A 22,822-nucleotide genomic window follows, 5' to 3' on the forward strand; every position below is an offset into this window, starting at 1 on the left:
AATAAAGATTATTATTATTATTATTATAACGATTATCTACTAGGCTATCACAGGCACAGGCTATTCATACAGTTTGGTTGTACAAATAATAATAAAATATTGATTGATACTTACTTATTTGGCTAAAGATATATGGGACACTGCATAAGGGATTACATAATAAAACAAAAATTAGCTTCGTTGGTGTAGACTATATTCTAGATTTCAAAATCGGTATTGAAGAAATCTTGCTAATATCTTGGTTATTCAATTTTGGTTTATATTATAGTATTTTTTTACATAATAATTATAGGTACTAATGATGAATACATGAATGGTAGGTATAAAACAATATTTTTTCTTTATCAAAAAATCCCAATATCTTTGAATTTATGTTTCAAATTGTATTTTTACCCCGGAACATAAGTCCATGTCAATATAACAGTAAGATTGATTGTGATTATAGGCGTACATTATTAAAGATATTATTATACAAAATTCAAAAATTATTTTATTTTTTGTAGAGTCCCGTTATAATAAAATCCCTATACAATGTTAATAATGTGTAAAAACTTATATTGAGAATCAATATATATCAATTATAAACTCTTTAATTACCTTCTTATTATTGTGTTGCCATAATATTATTATAATTATAATTTATTTTTATTTTGTGCCATTAGGTGATCTGTAGTTGCATAATATCCATATCCCTACCTTACAGAACATGGACTACATACAAAACATTTAAAATCCACATATAAGACAGAGGAATTACAATTATCATTTCGTATGTTTTGTTATCTCCAGCATCAATATTATATTTCGTATGAGGATAGGAATGTAGAAAGGAGTAAAGTATACAAAGTGGCGAGCCAAAATATAAACTATAACCAAAGCAGTCTTTGTATCTTAAACCATAAATATAGTTTATAATATTTTTTGAATTCAGCATATATTGCACATTTATGTAGCGTAGTCCAGTAGTTAAACATAATATCCTAACTATGCATAAAACACATAGTGTTGTATTATTATTACATAGCAATAGATAAACTATGAGAAATTGATTGCAAAACATGTTATTTACAAAAAAAAAAGGTATGCTTTCTATCAATTTTTCTTTAGCTTTTGTTAATTTTGAGGTGATGTTATTTATTTAATCTACCGCACACGGCCTGCTAGAAATTTAAAAACGTAGTACCCTGTTGCCACTTGAAACAATCTATGAACCCAGTATAACCTTTTCAATTTATTTCGGGCTTGAGGGAGTGATTCTGTGGTATCTTTTAAAATGAACCGTCTTATTCCAAGCATATATGAACCGATATATGAATCCCAATTGAACTGCCCAGGCCAGTGCGCAAAGGCACCTGAATCACTAGCAGAACTTGCTTCATTGTGTAAAGCTGTTAATTCCGAGACGCCAAATTCCCACTCATGATTGGCAAAATATTCACCGGTCGCCGCAGCCATTTTAAATCGTCGTGCAAGTTTCATCATTCTGTAAAAAAGTAAAAAAACATACATTGATATTTATTATAATATAAAGTTATTTATAAATAATTAATTATACAAATGCAACCTAAAATATGCTTTAAAAAACTATGTTTTTTTTTACAAGCTTTTAAGTGAAATTTTTAATCTGTTTTGCTTTTAGTAGGGTAAATATTTTTATTGGCTTTTCCAAGCAAACGAACAGTACTTTATACAAATACGAGTAATATAGGTAGTTGTTTTTGTCGCATAAACCAATGAAGTCAAACAACTTAGTTTGAACCGATCAAGGCGTGGTCGTTAAAGATCAGGATTATTTAAAATCACTCGGGTCCATAAGCCATGAGGCTATGGAGGGTAGAGGTAAGGAGAGTCCATATAAGATGTTATATGGGAGAAAAGTTGAAAAAGTGTCCAGTGTATGCGCTAAATAACAGTTCAAAAATCCTCCACAATGGCGCTGGTGGATGCACAGGGTATGGTATGAATGTAGCAATCGTAGATGAATTGAAGTATGCCGAGTTAAAAAATTTAATGTCATTATCGACTAAAGTAGTTAATTATTGAGAATTTCAACAACTTACGTTGTACAAAATATTGTGGTAAATATAACCTTACTTCCTTGTATCTCCATACTTCCTTGTTTATTTTTCAAGCCTACTCTAACAATATTTATATTTGGCGCTTCTTTTAAGAGTTACCCTGATGCAAATGTGGCGCCATCCTAATTTAATACATTTTGACGACACTTTTTCATATACACAGATGACTCTCCTTACCTCTACCCTCCATACATGAGGCGTTCTCAGTAGTTGAATGCCACTTTACGACTGACCTAATGCATTTATTGTAGTATGTTAGTAACAAACAATCCTATCAGATAAAAACAATTTTCTTTTGAGGCTCTGCGTCTAGAAATGTTTCACTTAAAAGAAAAAAATAGTCAATTTTATATTATCATAAATTTTATGTGTTCTATATATTTGATCAGAATGTTGTAATCAAATTGTTTCTGTGTCTTTATTTACGCATGAATGCAATCAAATATAAATGTTCTTTAGTTAGGAAAAAATCATGGTAGTGATTACATGATTTTAACAGGATTAAGTCAGGTACCGTCGCGAAACCGAGTGATAGGGGAAAACATGGTCCGCCAACTTACTTTTTATGATGCGCGCGCACACCGTCATAAAAACCGACGCCCTGAAGTTAGCTATAGTCAACATTTTAGTTTTTCAAAAAAAGGTTTGACAGTATACACTTTTAATTATTAAAGTCTGTGGGCTTATTCCGGTGATTTAATTGTTTTCTCTACAAACATAGAATAATGAGTAAGATAAAATTTTTGAAAAGATTTTTGTCTTGTTACGCCAAAGAAGTATAACTTCTAACGCGTGTACATAAGTACACACACGTTTTTAGTAAAATTTATTTCAGATATGGTATATATGGTAACATGAAATAGGAGTAGTTAATACCTATATTGTTTAAATTATTTTTACATTGAGAATAATACTTGTTTATAAGCTGTCTGAGCACTATTTATTTGCATTTGCCGTTGCACCTTGATTTTTTTTAATTGGCTAAATTAATGAAAGTAAAAAGATTGCTAGGAGTTATTTACATTTTTCATGCCTTTTGCTTTGTTAAAATATAAGCATAAGTGCAACTGGTAAATAACCAACATGGGCAATCTTTTATATTCTACCTTTCAAAAACTTACATTGCTTTTCTTCCTTGTGCCCGGAGTAGTAAATCATATAGGAAAGCTGGTAAAAAGTGGCAAGATATTTCCCAAAATGTATTTATAAACCGAGACTCCGTAAAAGCAAAGTTTGGGTACCACATAACATATCTGTAAAGAAAAAAAACTAATTATATTTTGATGTGTAAAAATATTTATAATTTTATTTTATTAATAATTAAAAAAAAAACTCGCTGCTAAGCATGGTAATAGTGTGATATCTATGTGAAGTGGTACTTTAATCAAAAAATGGACTGTCTTTAAAAAAAATGTTATGTCATGTTAATAAATAGCGCGCGCTTTTCATAAAAAGCGCGCGCTATTTTAAATATTTAAAATTGAAATGTTTAGATTAAAATCCGTAGTAAAACTATAAAAGAAAATTAAATACTTTGTAGGGTTCTCTCTTGCCCATTTGACGCAGAGTTTTGTGAAATGTCCCCATTGTAGTGGATTAATTGATCCCGATGTGACATTGTAGACTGGACAACGGCCTGGTCTGAAAATAGAACATAAGAAAAAATTGAGGTGTCGTGGGACCTTTGTGGGAGCTTTTGTAGTCTGTTTTATGCTGGATAAAAAGTTTGACAAAGTCTTCAATAATTGTGTCCAGCGCACGCGTTTTTATTTCTAAAATGCATAAGCAAAGTAGGTTTAAGCAGAAATGAAGCTATTTAGTACTTTTCCGGCGGATTGCGCCCCACTTATTTTTGCCGTTAAACAATTTTGCTGTGAGGCTCGAGGGGCGTGATTGCCGGTGTGATTACACGGCAGATGATGTTTTATGCCTCAGGTATTTATGTCTGGCCGTGAGGCTTCGGCAGTGGCTAGATATCACCCTACCGACAAAGACATGCCGCTAAACGATTACGCGTTCTGGTACGATGTAGCGTTAAAACCGATTAGGGTTATGCCGGGTTTAATATCACTGCCATACATCTGTCCTCTAATCTCCAAATTATATCCCCGGAGAAGTTTACCACCATTTATTAATACACATAAATTATGTGTAGTAATAAACGGGTGTAAACTTCCAATTACATGTTCCCATGCTTTAGCAGATGGACCACGTTAATTATACCCCCGTCATGGGATTAAATCGGGGGATATAATTTTTGTATCCAGCAGGGCAAGCACAGGCGGGAGATAATAATAGGTATATCTCCTGATTATATCCCCTGACAAAGGATATAACTAACTTGCCCACCTGCTAAATCACTGGAACATGAAATAGGAGAAGTTTTCCCCCGTTTTTTAATACACATAATATATTATTTGGATATTATTTCCACTTGTGAGCCAGAGCTCTGAGAGTTGATAAAGCTGTGAGAGAAGATTACCTGGTGTACCAGGTATGGTAGGCATGGCAAAACGTGCCACAACAAGTTATTATTTACCTGTATCTTGTCAGCCGTAAAGGTCTGTCTTGTAGTGGTAAAAATACTTAAAAGCTATTGAAAGAAACGGTAACGCAGAAACGTAAATTAAATTAGGTAGTTTTCGTAGTGAATAGGCCTACTTACTTTTTCGACCCTTGTCTCCAGGCGGCTAAGATGCAGCTGTTGACCACCATGTCGACTGGTACGAGGTCCACAACGTAACGCTCTCTACAGTACCCCGAACGATAGGTACCACGCGATATCTCCATTATTATACCTGACAATCAAATCAATAAAAAATCCTTACTAATTTTATAAATGCGACGGTGTGTTTATTGGTTTTTCCTTCCTTCACGCTCTAAGGAACCATTTAACTTGATTTCAGCATAGAGTTGTTTGACAGGACGGGGCGTAACATGGGCTACTTTTTATCTCTAAGAAAATCGTGAAAAACACGGACGACGGGGAGGCAACATCTAGTTTGACATAAAATAAAAACATTAAAATTTAATAAAAAATTCCGTTGCAATAAGTGGGAGGGGTCAGGTGCGATCACCGGCTGGGGAAACTTAGGGAATTTATAATTGCTGAATTTTCTCTGGTCTGGTCTGGTCTGGTTGGAGGTTTTGGCCGTGACCACCCTATCCACAAAATATCCGTGCGTCAAGCGATTTACGATGCCGGTACGATGGCGCGTAGAAACTGACTAGGGGCATGAGTATAATATATCTGTCATACCCTAAACAGGTGAGCCCATTACCATCTTAGACTGGATCATAATCTACCACCAGATGAGATTTCAGTCAAAGGTTAGCCTTTGGTTAGCCTGTAGTGAAAAAATAGGGACTCTTTGTACATGTGGAGCCTTTCTTCTAAATGACTTTGCTTGTATGTAGAAGGTATTGTGCAGTTGTGCGTTTATAGAAACTAACCTGTAACTCCGTAAACGTTATCAATCCAACCGGGAAATGGCTCCTGGAATGCGGCCGTTACTGGAATTAAAATAAAAAACCTTTTATTTAAAAGAAATAGTTGAATAGATTTAGTAACACCTACCTACTTAGATTTTGTATGAAAAGTTTCATAAAGAATGTCATACAAAATTTCGAAGATTAAACTAGAAACGATGCAGGAACATTTTTTGAAACGTGGGCTTTTGTTCAGTTACTAGCCTTCGGAATAAGACATTTCAATTCAATTTCTTTGTATTTACAGATGACATCAATAGAGTCGGAGGGAACTGCTGAACCTAAACGGCAAAAGACCGTATTTATTGGTATTTAAAACTCCACAAAAATTAAAACAAAAGACCATCGTATTCGGAGCATGGGTAATGCTGACTTAGTATTGGGCGCCCCTACACGTTATACTTAAAACCTAGAACTAACTCCTAGAAACCTTACTAAGAGATCTCTATGAATTCACCCAGGCTAAACAATCTGCTTTTGACACAACTTTTTGTGTGAGAAACTCTTGACCGAAAACAGAAAACCCACTATGACGCGATCTTAAGTCAAACTTGCTAACATGTTATAAATATCACGTGCATGCTACTAAATTTATGTACCTGTCTAGCTACTGCGGGAAAGTGCACCTGTTTTAAGTGAAAAAATCGATAGATATGAATATTTTAGTGAGGATAATGTTACGGACGTAGATACTTCGGCTTATAAATTTTGTCGTTCACGATAACAATTTTGTACTGTTATTAAAGAAGCCATATAAAATTGGAGTTTCCGACGCTGTGGGTTTAATAACATTAATTAGGTACAAATTAAACTCCAAAAAAAATCATATTTCACTCATTATAAATGTGAAAGTGTTTGGTTCCTTTTCTTTCACTCAGCTATAGAGAATCGGAGAGTCGTGATTTTTTGCATATTGATATAAACTAGCTATTCCAAAAAAATAGGGGTTAAAATTGCTTTTGAATTAACACTAAACGTTCATGGTTTGAGATTCATTCGATTTTCGACTTCCAATTCTTTTTTTTTCATCAGCTTTGACGAGTAACATGGATATGTCGACAATCGGAGTCATTTTTTAATAAGAGTTCCTGATTTTTGGGTACTCCGAATAGCCACTTTAAAGCTACTAAGCGTTTTGATATTATGTTTAATGATTTTTGATAAAAACGATGTATTTATTTTAAATATACCATCTATTAAGTTTAAATGAAGCACACCGGGAGGGCATCTTTAGTTACATGTTTTGTAGATGTGTAAACGTTGCAGGTGTAAAACTTACCTATGGAAGGTCTGATAATACAGACAGGTAGTTCTGTGTGGTTGTACACAATAGACTCTGCGAGCGATTTCGTCAGTGTATAAGGATTAGGATGATCACCCTGTGGAACAAAAACAACATTTAGCACATCCATATCGTAATTGGTTTATATTTGGGGTAACCATACATCAGCAAAGCTTCAGCAGTGATTTCGTGCACTCTATTAAAATTTCTAAGGGACGTAACGGTATATATGGGATTCCCACCCACTTCAATCTTCAAGCTACCGTCAGCATCGGTGGCCTTGGTAATATAGTAAATCTAAGTACTATTTCTGTGACCTCACCACATGAAAATGGTTCCCTGAGTTAATATACTTCTGGCTCTTCCCAAGATCGCACGCAAGATCCACAACCCAGCACTTTCGTAGATTATCAAGGAGTTAAAAATCTGTATATAATATACCATTAGTTGATTTAACGGCATTTTTAGACAATACTATCATAAGTTATAGTTATAAAGGACAAATCAAAATCAGAATCACCAACACCTATATTAAAAAAAACCTTGTATATCTATGATTAATTTCCTACCATTTTAAGTCCTGTACATTTTCCTTTATTTAATAGAAAGTAACAAATATTATGTTTAAGTTGTAAGCGGTCATATAGGTAAAATAAGTACGTACTTTGAATTATGTCATTACTTATTCAAAGCAACGATATGATTTTTATTTATGGAACCCTACGAAAGCGTCTAACCAGAAATTGTAGGGGGAAAATGTTAAATTGTATTCAAGACTGCTGTCATTTTGTCTGGCTATTTTAGCACTTCCACTTTTGAAACATTTATCATAAGTGGTAGGTTCGATATGCTTGTTGTTTCGTTTTACTACGAAAGGCAAAACACCCTTGTCTATAATCAATATTTCTACAGTTATTGAAAGGGCAGCAAATAGCTACAATCGATCGCAATGACGTCGGGAAAGCAGTTTTTCACTCTACATTGGTGGCAATTAATCTTTACACCAACATTATATATCAATAAAATTTACTTTGCCCTTCTCACGATTTTTCCTGTAGGTACAAAAAGGAGAACACTATTTTAAGATTTGCCAATTTAGTTTAGTTTAGATATATTTGTTGTGTCTGCACACTTAATACCAAATCTAGAATAGTATTTTCTTATCAAGGTTTCAACCGTAATATTTGGAGCGCGCTGTGCGCGTTAAATATTACGTTTTCCGACTTCCCGTCATATTATTTTTCTTCTGTAAGGACTGACAAAATACTATATAAGTATAGAGATTTATTTTGTATGTAAAAAATATATCGCTTTGTCAGGCAGGTTTTAAAGATATTTTAAGTTATTAGTTTCTTTACGAAAGTTTTAAGTTTTTTTACGAAAGTCAGAACGTTTTGAGCAAACCTGTAAGGCTTCAGCAATAATATTCACAGTTTCCGCTGGCAACATCTTAGTACATTTTACGATACTCTCCGGGTCGTATGGGGGTGGATACACTTTTTCTTCTATGTAACTTCTTGGAGCATTGCTGTACGCTGTTGATACGTGAACTAGAGCCTGAAAATTATTGTTTTTAATAGTTTTCGCTCACAACAGCATTCGCATTAGTTTGTTAATAATACAGCAGAAACCATTTGTTTCCAGATTCTTGTAATTTTTTTTTATTGGGAACTTGTGATTTTTATTCTGGTTACACATACACATACGTTCCCTTCCGATCTCAGTCCAGTGTACAGTTAAAACACTAAGAAGCTAATTTCAGTGTCATAACATGTCATAATATCTCATGGCCAAAAAATCATTGCCAATCTAGTAAAGACCAACTCGAAATATCAGCGTGTCGGAATGTAAAGAAAATTTACAGAGAACATGAAGAAAATCCTTGATGCACTCAAATTTTTTTTAACTGTAATTTTTTATCTTTTCTTACCCTAAGTAACGGCATATCTCCAGCCAATTTCAAGAGAGTTGCAGTTCCTTGGACATTCAAAGTAGTTGCAGCATGAAGAGGTTCTGTAAATTTCACGGTAGCGGCCGAATGGAAAACCGTATTGCATTTTTTCAACAGCAACTGTTGCTCGGGGCTGACACCAAGATTAGGGGCGGAGACGTCACCAGTGATGGGGTATAACTTACTCAAACGCTCTGGCCACTTTGCTCGGATGCGATCGAAAACCTGAGGAACAAGTATTTAAAACTTCATTTTTTTAGATTAGTTATCATTGTTATGTAGTTTATCTTACGTTTTTACGAGTATATAAATCTCTATAATAACAGTCGGAAATTATAAATCTTTCGAGAGATACAAAATGCAACCTACCTGATTCTTCAACAGTTCCTTATACCTCTGATCCACAGACAGTCCACGTTTGGGACGCATGAGGATATAAATGGTGTCAATCCCGGGACAGCTCCTCAGCAACTTCTCCAGTAAAGCCTTCCCGACGAAGCCGGTTCCGCCAGTCACGAGTATAACAGAATTATAGAAATAATCGGCTATTCGCTCTTCAGGGTATGCTTGATTGTAATGCTCAGTTCCGATTTCATTGAAATTTGGTGATAGTAGATCATTGCCGTTAAGGCACTCCATATTTTTTCTGAAATAATAGATGTTTTTGAACAATTTGATCTTAAAGCAGTGGCTTCACCATGGCATGACTATCCAACCTCAGTGACAAGTAAGACACTGCACGCCATCGCGGATGCATTTTGCTTGCTTACTTATTTTTTACTTATCTATCGCATTTGAAAGCATCAGTAAACTTAAAATGTTTAATTAAGTAGCCAATGTAAAAATCAACTTAATGAAATCAAAATATTACATAAATGTCTCTAGAAAAAAAAAAGTTACCATACGTACCTGGATGAAGGTTTAAAAAAAATTGAGTAAATATATTGAGAGAGTATTTTTTGCGTACTTACAAGTTTTCTATGTTTTCACACATTTTTCTTTTTTTTTGTCTACTTAAGGCGAGAAGACGTCTTCCACAATATTACGGACCTGTAGCAAATAAAAAATGTTTGTTATGTCGGTGTAAGGTCTATTACTTGTCGGTTTCTTAGGGTGTCTTTACGACTAGGTTATATTCTATTGTATCATTAAGATTAAGTATTTATGTCATTTTGTTGTCTTTAATTTAGGCTATACCTCCTTTATCGAGTTTAGAATCTATCTTTAACCTTAATGTTTAGCAGTTTTCAGTTTTTTCCTTTAGTAGGTACACTTGAAGAAAAAATCTGTAAGTAAGAAACGGACAGGCGGACATTCAAGAAATATAAAAGCTCCGTTTCTTCATTTCGAGTTATGGAACTCTAAGAACCGGTAAAATTCATAACAATATGGGTAATAATGGCACTGTTACATAATTGAAAGAAATTTCATAATGTCCGGTTGTGAATATTTACCTTGACTCAAAAGTATAGTTTCGTTTGAAAGTAGGCATTCAGAGTAATAGAAATGAAGATGTTATGCAATTGTTTGTTTAGAAGTATACCTACCTATCTTGTTTATGAACTAGGCCAGAATTTGATTACTAAGTAGAACGGTCAAAAGCCAAAGTCAAATAATAAAATTAATTAAAAAAAGATAAAATAAAAATAAGACAAACACAAAAAAACAAAAAACAAACATAACAATCATTTAAACAATATTATGAAGATAATTAAAAATAAATTAAAAGAATTACTGATCTCTTTTTACATCGACAATATTTGTTATACCTACTTAGTACACTTCTGGTTACAAATATTACAACATACGAACACTATGGTAGTAAAAGTAAACAAGTCATTTTCAAAATAAAAACTTTAGCACTTCTGCACAGTAGCCTAAAAATATATTATCTAAGAACCCGCTAGAAGTGAATACGGGAACCCAAAAAAGGAAACACGTCGTTTGTTTTAACGCCAAACGACATAATACATTAATAATGCAAACAACGTAACAAAAAGAAGTCTAGTCATATTTTCAGAAAATTTTGTACCATTTGTATCTAATAACCTGATGATTATCAAAATTCTTGAAAACTAACTAGGTATGAACCTGTGATAAGAAGTACGTTTGTTTTCAGGAAATTAGTCTCTAAATCATGAACCACGTCGCAACCATATGTTTAGGATATCTGACTCTGTACTTTACATGTTACTCCGATGCTTAAGTTTTTAGATACTCGAAAACGACACCTCGATTGCGAGAGCATATCTTGTAATATGCCTATAGATGTTATAGTGTATGTAACATCAGTTACTTTACAAAAATAAACACCGTTAGTTACTTATCTAGATACATTGGCGGCTAGAATTCTTGCAGTGTTACTGGTATTATAAAAAGGGTGTTTGCAATTTTAATATTCCTTAATGCATTCAATAATTACATAAATACACAACACGCACTGTACTGTTGTTGCTAAGTATACAGCCAATGCAATAGATACATACAATTGTAATACATCGTAGATCTTATGCCGCTGAACGGCATCACTGCATTTTTGTGAACATATTTAATCGCGTGTTATTCATAATTTAAACTGTAGCCTGAGTAATGGTTGCGTATTGAAGGATCTTTGGACTTGCATCGATAGTTTAAATCAATATTCTTTTTTAAATATGTAGCTGACTGGCTGATAAGTATGCGGTTTCAAATTCTGAAACAAGTGCGTTAAAAATGAAAATAATACTGCTTTCAGCGATTTAAATATTCTTGTTATATTTCTAGCGTCATTCCAACATTATGTTTGTTAACTTGAAAACTAACACCGGTACCCAAAAAATGCAAATGTCTGGCGACATAAGGACTGCTGGTTAACCTTTGTTTTGAATTTAAGTACTTTATTTTGTCTGCGATTAAAAACCGACGTTACCTCGAAATCTTGGATCTGACCACAATAATTATAGACTTTTCAAATGGTTATTTATTACATTTTATTTTTATTAGGATCAAGGACGTAGACAAATAAAATTTAAATTTAAAAAACTCAACGGCAATAGATTTAAATCGGAAAAGTCACAGGATTGCTAACGCGGATAATTCGCATGGCATACGCAGGTTCAAAAAGTTTTCTTTTTACGTAGACAATATAATACATACAATAAATAAAATAATCTGTTATTTTCTGTACAAGAAATCACACACATCGGTCCTATCATATATCCACAAAGTAAAAGCCTAAAAGGTAAAATAAAAGAAAAATAAAAAAAACGTACAAAAAACAGTACGTATTTATGTTTAAATTATTTTGTCTGAATATTTATTGCAAATTAATTTTTAATTGTATTATTTATCTTTATTATTATATCGAATTACACTTTTCACTATTGACTGTAAACCATTCCAATTTTCACAACTCACCGTTAATATTGGGAAACACTGTTCGCCTTAGCAAAAAAAAAAAAAACTTAAAAAAACTGTATTATATCATTGTTTTTTCACTGCTGGCTTTACCGTCTTGGACCGCCGTTCGGCTTTCACTAGTAGCAAGTGTTCACGTAACGGCTGTGCAAGACTTTAAAAACACACGGTCAGTAATCCTGATCGTATCAGCTGCGACATAATTAACGTCAATCCACACTTCTAATCCTACGAATTATATCGAATGCCTTATAGGTCCTAGTTAAACTCTTAAAAACCTTAAATGGTCAAGACTTATCATTGAGCTGTTTATAGCTTTGAATAGAGAGTCAAGTTTCCTAGATGTTGACCATTGCTAAATCTTCGGTTAGTGGTGACGTACTAAATTGTTGTAAGTAGACGCTGGACTGATAGATAATAGATATGGGATAATTTATTAGTTTCTTAAAATATGCGTTTTGAGATCTGGCACAGCAATTACTTCAGAAGTCTTCATAATAAAAAACCACGATATTTTAATTGCGCTCCGGACCGTTTTAAATAATCAGAAGTTAGGATAATTTCTAAGTAAGTTTTTAAAGGAGGTTTTTACCGACTCCCATGCGTAGAGTTAAAAAACAGAGGATTCAATGAATTTCTTCTAAAACATATTTAAATAAGCATACTTTCTTAAACAAACTAACATTGATTAATTGCAGATTCATGGATAGAAATCTTAATAACAAGGAAATCTTATTAGAATTCCTATGGTAATTACACAATAGGTAATGAGTGATTCCCAATACCTGAATTTTTTCAAACGCGTGCCGCAGATACATATGTTTTTTGATCCCGTATGGTCGTGGGAATCATGCGTAATATTCTTGCTATATATTACTAAATACGTAAGTTTGCAAGGGTTTATTTAACCTAATGATTTATAAATACCTAATAATTATTTGGGTCATGATGTGGTGTATAGTTTTACCTTTTTCGACACAGCTACGTTTTCATCTATGACACTGTAAATGTAACTTAATAATACAGGTTAAACTTCGTCATGCTCCAAGTTTTAATCGAGAGCATTGTTTAGATAAACCTAAAATAAAAGTCGTTGGCATGTTCAATTACGGACCTTGATGTCCTGTGTTTGATCCCAGGGTCGAGCCAAAATTTGTATTGCCGGTTTTAAAAAAAAAAATTTATTACCAGTGCTGATTAACAGGATTTTATTATTTAGAGCGACTAAATGCCGATTTTCATATCATGGAATACGACTTTCCAACTCGCATTTCACCGATAGGGAAAGTTTTTTTTAATGCATGATAATTACTTTAACATTTTCCTTAATATAATAAAGAACTGCACCATTCAAAGAATGCTGTTGAAGATGGTTACACCACAATTTTTTTTTTTTTTTAATTTATTTATTATAAGTATATTATATATACAAAACAAAAATAAAATATAATAAAGATTGTATAAACTCGCCTTATTTATCTATACATAATATGCGGAGTTCTCAGCCAATTTGGCAATATATAGATTTAAACTTTTTTCCCGTTTGGTCTGATAGAAGGCTTCGGCCGTGGCTAGTTAAAACGATGCCACCAAGCTATTTAGTAGTGGTGCTCCGGTACAATACCGCGTGGAAGCCGATTACCGGGTTTAATAAACTGCCATATCCTTAAAAGGTTAACCAAGGGACCCAATCGGGAATCAATTGCAACCTTTTGTTTGCGACATAATACCGCTGCGCTATAGAGGTTAACCATGCTATTCTATAAAACAATGTGTTAGCCGTTGAGCTCGCCGGTGAAACATATATTAAGAAGAAAGAATGGAACATCGTTATTAATAAATAATGCCACATTACACCGCTGCCCTAACCCGTGAACTTCCACGCACACGTAATAGTAAAGCCAGGAAAACGTTTGGCGTGTGGCAAAAATTAGCTTTTTTTAGCTAGAACGAGGGTGCTATTTACTATGATCGCGTCGCTTAAAAGCTGTATATTTATGAAAATTGTTCAATTTTGATTCTAAATGTAAATAGCTAGGCTATGGTAGCTCTGTGGCATACAAAGAGCATTTTTAGCAAGCCTAGGACAGGCAACGGTTAAAATTTCTATGCCCAACCCTAATCTGAGAAAATATGGATAACTAGGACTGAATTCGAATGTTGCTATTTGCATTGCATTGAAACCAGAGAAAATAAGAAATAAACTGTCGTGAGTGATGTCTTGGATTCGAAAGGTAGCATTGATACAAATACCACTTATGTACCTACTACCTATTACATTAGGAACGCATGTGCACGATACGATCACAATCCTAAAAAATTTACAATCACTGCAGATATATTTCTATGATTGGGTGTGCACTGGATCTAAAAGAGGTTTCCGTTTTCCCCAAATTAACGCCATTTAGCATCTAAGCCAAAATATTCGAACCCCTTTCCACAATCCATACATTTATTTCGGAACATAACATTACACTAAGAACACTAGTCCCCCTAGTCCCCATAATAATAGCACTTTTATTAGTAACGTTTGTAAGGTGCAGTCGGGTTAAGTGTTACCAAACACAGCTTATCTTCTCCAACTTTACACCGCGTTTATTAATAAGAGGGATTATTGCTTAGTTAATTATTCATTTATTTTTTTATTATTACGATGAAGGAACTATATGTAGCAATGAGGCCGCCAAATTACCTTATTACATAACTTGATGGCTATTCGTCTCTAGCGTAAACAATGAACAGCTTATTTATTCATTCTGTCATTCATCTCGTCGATGTGTCAGCGTTGCAAGATAATCGGCGCGTTGAAAATAAAATATAACTATGTTAAAATCTTAAATCGTTTGATTACGCAATTATTTTTACGCGTGTAATTTACTGCTGGCCTTACCGCATCTCCGGGGGAAGCGGGCGATGTAAGAAACTAATCAATGGATATGTTTTGTGTTATGTTTGCATTACATTGATTACGGCGACTGATTGATTAATTTATAACACGAACAATGAACAATAAATAAAGTTAAGACTGTAAAAGAACAGTATAATAGCTATAGTAAGGTGTTTATACCTCATCCCCATTATCACTTACATGTTAAAATAATCGTCTAAGCTCGCCATCCCGAGTTGGAGCAGCATGGTGGGTCTATGCTTTCTCCCAGGAGGTCCGTTCTCAGTCGTGGAACATTGCTAGGGTGATGATGCATCGCTTTAGTTTGAACATAAAGCTTTACAAGAAGACATCACCACTGACTCAGCTCTGGGATATTATCTCCTATCTCGAGGAGGTTTTAGAGCATAGACCCACCACCCTGCGTCAATGCGGATTGGCGGCCTAAAACGATTATTTTCATATGTTTGTGAAACTGACCAGGGTTGAAGGCTTAACGTGATCTAAAAGGGCCGTTGGTGGGAAACGCCATTTTCCGAACTACGCGCTGATAGTAAAAAGTCTTCCTGATTATTAAGTACATTGAAAAAATCGCAAATATTGTTATTGGAAAAATACATGGTGCTCTCGCTTAAACGAACGAAGCGAAGCGCTACGTACGCGTCCATATACTTAATATAAACTTCGTGAGGCCAGGTCAGTTTACACTTCACAGGTCGTTGTAATGCCACAGTTTGCTAATTAAAAGTTGAGAAAAGAACTAGATCAAATAGTTACTGAGCTCACTCACCGAAATATACGAGACGATGCTCCAAACTTTGAGTTTTTTATTTTTCTAGGTCGCCGATGAATCTTCGGCACGGCAATCCACCGAATCGTAAATACAAAGGTGCTTCCTTTTGCAGGGCCATTCCATAAGACATAAGTAGGATATTCTTACATGCCCATCTTCATGTATGCCAGGCGTAGCACAAAGCGTTTTGCCAAGGTATTTTTTAATAGTAATAGCTATTTGACGGACTTTGCAAAGAGCACACCTGAAGTATGCGGAAAACCATCGTTTATAAACAGAGCAACAATTCGCAAGGCATGCAAGGAAGACATCCTATAGAGCCGCCCAATCAGTGGCGTGCAAAGAGGGTATGCATAAAGTATTTAGATGATATAAAATGAAGAAAATCTACAGTACGAGTTAAAATAAACTTAAGGATAGGCATTGTAAGAGTTATAAAAACCTACCCTACCCCTCACGTATTTATAACTCATACTGGATATTTTCTTCAATTTATATCATCTGCATACCCTGTGCATACCCTCTATGTACGCCACTGCCGGTGCATACCATCTATGCACGCCACTATGCACCGGGTATGCAGATGATATAAAATAAAGAAAATCTCCAGTACGAGGTAAAAATACTTAAGGGTAGGCTTTTTATAACTCTTACAATACATATCCTTAACTTTTTTATAACTCGTACTGGAGATTTTCTTCATTTTATATCATCTGAATACCCTGTGCATACCCTCTATGCACGCCACTGCGCCCGTTGTCTATCGAAATGAGGCGTACGTGTTAAGCCTTATGTGATGTAATTATAGCATCGATCCCACCCTTCAGACAGGAGCACAGCAGTGCTCGTTGGCGACAGAAATAAACATGGCGGTATTGCCCCGGACGAGCTCTGTCACTAAAAACTATACTAGGTATTCCTGAAACCAAGTTGAACTATCTCACTATAATAACCTAACTCTCATCTCAGGTTGTTGTAAAAGATAATTTAGATAACCTTCTCATTTTATTTTATTCTTTGCACAAGACACAAAAAATAATAATAAGCCTTTAAATATGATCATTGACTAAACATATCTTCCAACATCTAATTATTAACGTAGCATTATAATATATCCTACCGGTTTATGCATTCGGGTCGAGTTAACGTACTCCTCCTTTTTTTGAGGTCGGCTAAAAACAATGCGTAGTAAAATGTAAACTTGGTTAAGTAGATATGTGTAATGTTTTAGCTAATATAAGTAGGAAACACGCTAACATAGGGCGGTGAAAGTGGTCGTGCTTCATTACGCACTAGAGATGCGCCACTATGTTATCGATACTTGGGGACCACTTTAACGGTGAAATAATAATAAATCAAAATCAATACAATATCAAAATACACTTTATTGTACACCAAATACAAAGTGAGAGTGAAAATAATACCTGCTGGATATAATAAAAAAAAACAAGAAAACTTCTTTTTACTCTTTACCATACCTACTAAATGTATGAAACCGATATCTTTTTAGAGCGTTCCGGAACGCGACGACACCGTTGTTTGTTTCTACTGTCTATATCTATACTTTGTATTCTTTACTGTAGTGTCGAGGGTCTATTTTGAAAGTTTATAATGTCAAATTTGGCTCCGGGTTTTTGGACGATACACTATCGTCCTCACGCCCAAAAAATCAGATTGCAAGATTTTAAATTCAAGGGTGGAGGATTGTATCTGTTATATTTCCAATTTCACATAAAATGTCACTGTACTTCTTACTCTGTTATATAATCTTTATGCTGATGATTTTCAATGAAATTATATGCCGACTCTGGTTACTGATATTCCTAAGCACCTTACCAATAATTTTAACAGTGTGCGGTTGGGGTAAGTTTGTGAATAACTACGTATTGGTAAATGTTAAGTATTGCCAGGTTATTATAATTAGAAATTTAAGACAAATTCCAAGAATTCTTCTTAAATAAACTGGTGCGTTTGTAAAACCTGTGCATTAGATGTTTAGCATCTACGTTGAAAACGCAGCTTTATGAATGCAACGTAATACAATCCTGGGTGAGTTCTGAATTATATCGTATATAATGCGTGTCACATCACTAGATAACAGGTTTAGCGATTATGACCGGCTATGTAGGTAATATTACGTCATACGAAATTTGTGTCGTCGGTCAGTTTCGTATTATAAGATTACAAACTGCTTAATAAGGTAAAAAGTGAAGAAATAGTGACGTAGGTAACAGTTGGATTATTTCTAATTTTAGAAATTCGTTTATATTGGTCTATTACGTTTATTTTCTCTGATAAACAAAGAAATAAAAGCTTACAAAATAGATGTAGGTACCGAAAATCATACTTTCTTTTTTATTCGGTGTGGAATAGTCCTCATTTGTTTTTTTAGGACGTCACCATCATCCCACTATGATTAAAAAAGATAAAGTATGAACGCCTTATGTGCCTGTGATAAGCCAACATGAATAAAGAATTGGTCGTGAGCTTCGTTGTAGTGGTATATAACACTAACCACTACAAATATATCTGTTATATTCTCTCGATTTATAACAGATGAGGAATCGGACATTAACAATGTGTACGTGAATGGAGGTTCAAAATAGAGGTTGATTGAATCTCCAAGAGCAAGAAAATCTTATATCTTTAAACGAGCAATTCTTGTATATATAATTGGAATCTCGGAATCATTTGTTTGCAGGTTTTTACATATGGAACTACCAACTCGATTGAAAAAATCTAGCTGAATTTTGAGGAAGGTTGTAGACTATCTAGCTGTACATTGAGTCCCGTAGTTAGCTCAGGTAAAGCCGCAGGGCAGAACGAGTAAAAATGAATCCCTATGAGTATTTAGTTCCTAATTTTTAGGACGGCAATTTATATAGAATGAGGCATTTTCCAGTTCTGCTAATCACTTATCGCGACAGGTTATAACGGACAATGGTGCTGATTCTGCTTTACATCTTTAAACTAAACTAAATTGGCATGTCAAAAGGTACCTGTAGCGGTCTCCACATTACATAACTAGATGGCGCTACAAAAATCCTGCATCGCGCTATCGAAATGTTCACTAAGAATGCCTATATATACAACTTCCAAAAATGAATGTTCGGACCTCGGTCCCCGAGCACGATCACCCGCTCGGAGGAAGATCTTCCTATTGTTACGGTCGAGCGTATCACCATAGCTCCCGTACAGTACCTAAGTAAGTAGTGCCACTACGCGCTTTGTAAAAAAGGATAGCCGATTTTTTAAATTCTGCAGGAACTTTACCAGCAGATTTCCAGGGATACTTATATTATTCTATGTCTATCTTCAATATGCAAGCTACATCATCATTTCAACCCAAAGACGTCCACTGTTGGACATAGGTCTTTTGTAGGGAGTTCCACAAAAGACCTATGTCCAACAGTGGACGATACAGGGCCGCTTGCTTCCGGCGACTCCCAGCCACTCGCCTGATGTCATCTGTCCACCGCGTTGGGGGCCGACCTACGCTGCGTTTAACGGTGCGGGATAGCCATTCAATATCCACAGACGCTGTGCTTGTGATTGCAGGCCTTATTCCCATTGATAAAATGGTAAGAGAACGTGCCCAGCTGTAGATAGAGAATTGACGCCACTAGAGGTACGGGGCGATGTGTATAATATAATGGAATAAAGAATGGTCCGGGAACCAGCCAATCAGCGGTAAAAGGTACCTGGACGAGGGAGTTAATTGGGGACCTTAAGAATTGGAGAGGTGGACCGCTGGATCACTTAGGCGCTTAGTGGCCACGGGGTGTTTAACACCTAACTTCTCTCAATTGCGAAAGCTCCAAGAAAGGAATGCTTTTGTGGAGAGTAAAGCACTCCAAGACATGCTATTTTTGAATATCCTGCTTGCACAGACTTGATGTCTGTAGCACAGGGAGCGATCTCCTCATTTCTGATTAGATCTCGTAAAGATACTCCTAGCAAAGCTCTCTCCATCGTCCGCTGAGTGACTCTGAGCCTTCTTATGAGGCAGATAGTTAGCGACCACGTCTCAGATCCGTAAGTCACCACTGGCAACACGCACTGTTCGAAGAGCTACACGTGTACCAAATTTCATCAAGATCGGTTAAAAGGTTGAGCCGAATATAGGTAACGAAGCAACAAACGAACACACGTTCGCGTTTATAATATTAGTATGGATTAATCTTAACCCCGCAATAGGTACCTACCTATCGATACAATTACAAAAGTATCTATTACATTAATTAATATTGGCGGCCGTATCGATAAAAAGCGATCTCTCCTCGATCTCTCAAAACATTTGCTCGGGCAATCAAATTAAGGTGGTCTGGCCTAGTTTCAACAACTAAGTATAAATTAATAATGTTATGTGTGTGTTGGTTTAGTAACCTTGACCGGAGTCGGGTAGATAATATGATAATAAACGTTTTTATTTCAAGCCAAATACCTAGACTGCGTTGAATATGTAAGTGCATCCCGACACATAGGGTTTATGGGGTTTCAAACCTTACCATTTAGTTGCCCCAACGGAGTAGTATGTGTTAGACGTTCGCCATCATCATTATCATCATATTAACACATAAGCGGCCCATTACATGGCACGGTTCTTCTCTCAGAATGAGAAGGGCTTAAGCCGTAGTCCACGCTCGCCCAGTGCGGAGGCGGACTCCACACAGCTTTGAGAACTTTATGTAGAACTCTCAGACATGCTGGTTTTCCTCGCGTTGTTTTCCTTCACCGCTAAAGCAAGTGATATTTTAATTACTTAAAACGCACATAACTTAGAAAAGTTGGAGGTGAGTGCGGGGATTCGAACTCGGTCCCACGAAAGTGAAGTCGAGCTCCTGCCCACTAGGCTAACGCCGCTTCACAATAGAGCGCTAATATACAACTATAAAAATACTTCGTCATATAATGACATAAATGAAACCAAAAAGACGATAGGATTAAACATAAACTATACAGTAAAATCAATTCATAATTTAAATCCAGGAAAGATTTTCGGTGGATAAACCGTATACAAACAATACAAAAATCTCTCAACTAAGATGACAAGTATTAAAAGTGTTACGGTTTTCCACAGCGGTATATTGTGATTAGTATACGTACCTACGCTACACTACTTTTGGGCGTATTTATAAGCTCCTTGGTCTCTCATAACCTAATATTTCCGGGCAATCAATGAAGGTGGTATGACCAGAACTATTAGTTGTTATTTTGTGACCTAAGACGCGAAGAAGTTAGTAGAATTAAGGTGGTGATAACTTTGACCGGTCGGCATCGGCGAATCCTGTGAACTCTAAACTAGTGTTGCCCAAATTCAGTCTTGGTCTTGCAGTCTTGGTCTTGTTCTTGCGTTTTTGCAAGACCAAGACCAAGAACAAGACCGCGTATTTTTAGCAAGACCAAGACCAAGACTGACCGTGCAAGACTTGAGCAAGAACAAGACATAGCCTGCAAGACTCTTGCGTCTTGCAGCTAGGACTTAGCGCTATTTCACGGAGTAGTTAGGTGTAACAGTTCGGTGTATAGGTAGGTAGGTACGCTTAGGAATTCTATGAGACGCAAAAAACTATATCAAAGAATATGAAAAACTGGACCTATGCGCATTACGACTAATACCATAAACATAGCGAATAAAAAAATATCTATTAAAATCAAACTGAGTGCATGCATAGTTATGTTTTAACCATCGGCACTTTGATAATGCGGCATCAAAGGTTTTGTACTTACTTCTCAAAGAAATTTGCCGCTTTTCGGAAGTACATGCTAATGATACACGCGCCGGCGGCTTCTTTTGAAATCTAAAACAATCGTTGCCGCCGCGCCGAAATCATAACATTTGACACTATTCATGCAAAATAATTTCGAATTTTAAGAGTACCTACAGGTGTTCCAAAGAATAAATAAGTTTCAGATTGGTGATTTTAGATTGGTGGAGGACGCATGAGACAGAGTATCCGATTTTATCGAAAATGGCCCGTGATTTTCTCTCAATACCTGCAACTTCAGTACCTGCTGAGAGGTTATTTTCTAAAGCATCATTAGTAATTAGAAAACATAGAAATAGGTTAAGTGATGAGTCAGCCAGATGGTTACTTTGTATTAATTCTTGGTCAAAAGAATTGATATAAAGTATCATAACCTAATGATAAAGCTGTTGATTTGTGTTGTATTTTATTTTTTATTCAAATAAATGATAAATCGTAAAACTCTTTTATTAAGATTTCTTATAAGTTGAGGGTTCAATCTCTTTCTAGACAGATAAGTATTGTTCTTTAAAATACAGTCAAGTTATTGTAATTAATTTGTTTTTTTACATGTTTTAGCAAATGTAAGCTTATAAATCATAAATGTTTATTAAGAAACAGTTACTTCCATGGAAAACGACATATAGGTCAGTTGATTTTTCGAATTTCTTATCAAATCTTCAGTTATTTATTAATCTGCTTGATCTTTACTATGGCTATGTTAATTCAAGCTCACAATGTTCCAATTCTAATACGTTTTTCTAAGATTTAAAGTAAACTTTAATAAATAGTAATAGACTAATAGGTAATTGCAAGACTTGCAAGACTCTTGCTGCAAGACCAAGACCAAGACCAAGACTGGGAGCGCAAGACCAAGACCAAGACCAAGACCAGGTGTATTGGCGCAAGACCAAGACCAAGACTGGCTAAGTCTCGTCTTGTTCTTGCATTTGGGCAACACTACTCTAAACGGACAGAAGAAGTAGTACAATACAATCGTTTTCCACACGACTTGACCACACTTAAATGACAGTTTTTACCTGAGGAAAAAGATGGCTATATTTTTATATACCTGTTCATTTAGAAGAAGTAGGGACATAAATCCCTGGTTCATTGTTAATTTCCCGTCAAAAGACGACAACACTACTTTCGAATATGTAAATTGAGTTAAGTTATTTCAACTCGGATTTGCAATAATA

At 35.3% G+C, this 22,822-nt stretch overlaps 1 protein-coding gene across 1 annotated transcript; it reads right to left on the minus strand.

The window, feature by feature from the left end:
* Window positions 1-1,143: 1,143 nt before the first annotated feature.
* Window positions 1,144-9,794, minus strand: LOC120628385 (putative fatty acyl-CoA reductase CG5065). Its single transcript, XM_039896731.1, has 10 exons — window positions 9,772-9,794; window positions 9,170-9,446; window positions 8,780-9,025; window positions 8,254-8,406; window positions 6,847-6,946; window positions 5,532-5,591; window positions 4,744-4,876; window positions 3,612-3,719; window positions 3,200-3,331; window positions 1,144-1,483 (listed from the first exon to the last, which is right to left on the minus strand). The coding sequence occupies exons 1-10, from the start codon at window positions 9,792-9,794 to the stop codon at window positions 1,144-1,146; spliced, it is 1,572 nt and encodes a 523-aa protein (XP_039752665.1).
* Window positions 9,795-22,822: the final 13,028 nt, after the last annotated feature.

Source organism: Pararge aegeria, chromosome 12, assembly GCF_905163445.1.
Source record: "Pararge aegeria chromosome 12, ilParAegt1.1, whole genome shotgun sequence".
NCBI lineage: Eukaryota > Metazoa > Arthropoda > Insecta > Lepidoptera > Nymphalidae > Pararge > Pararge aegeria.

Bases quoted from the DNA above. Each gene is read 5' to 3' on its own strand.
- LOC120628385 (XM_039896731.1), bottom strand. From the start codon at position 9,794: ATGTGTGAAAACATAGAAAACTT. The intron at 8,407-8,779 runs GTAAGAAAAGAT...AATAATTTTCAG, and splicing joins GAGATATGCCGTTACTTAGG to GCTCTAGTTCACGTATCAAC. The intron at 3,332-3,611 runs GTATTTAATTTT...TTTTCTTTACAG, and splicing joins GCAAGAGAGAACCCTACAAA to ATATGTTATGTGGTACCCAA.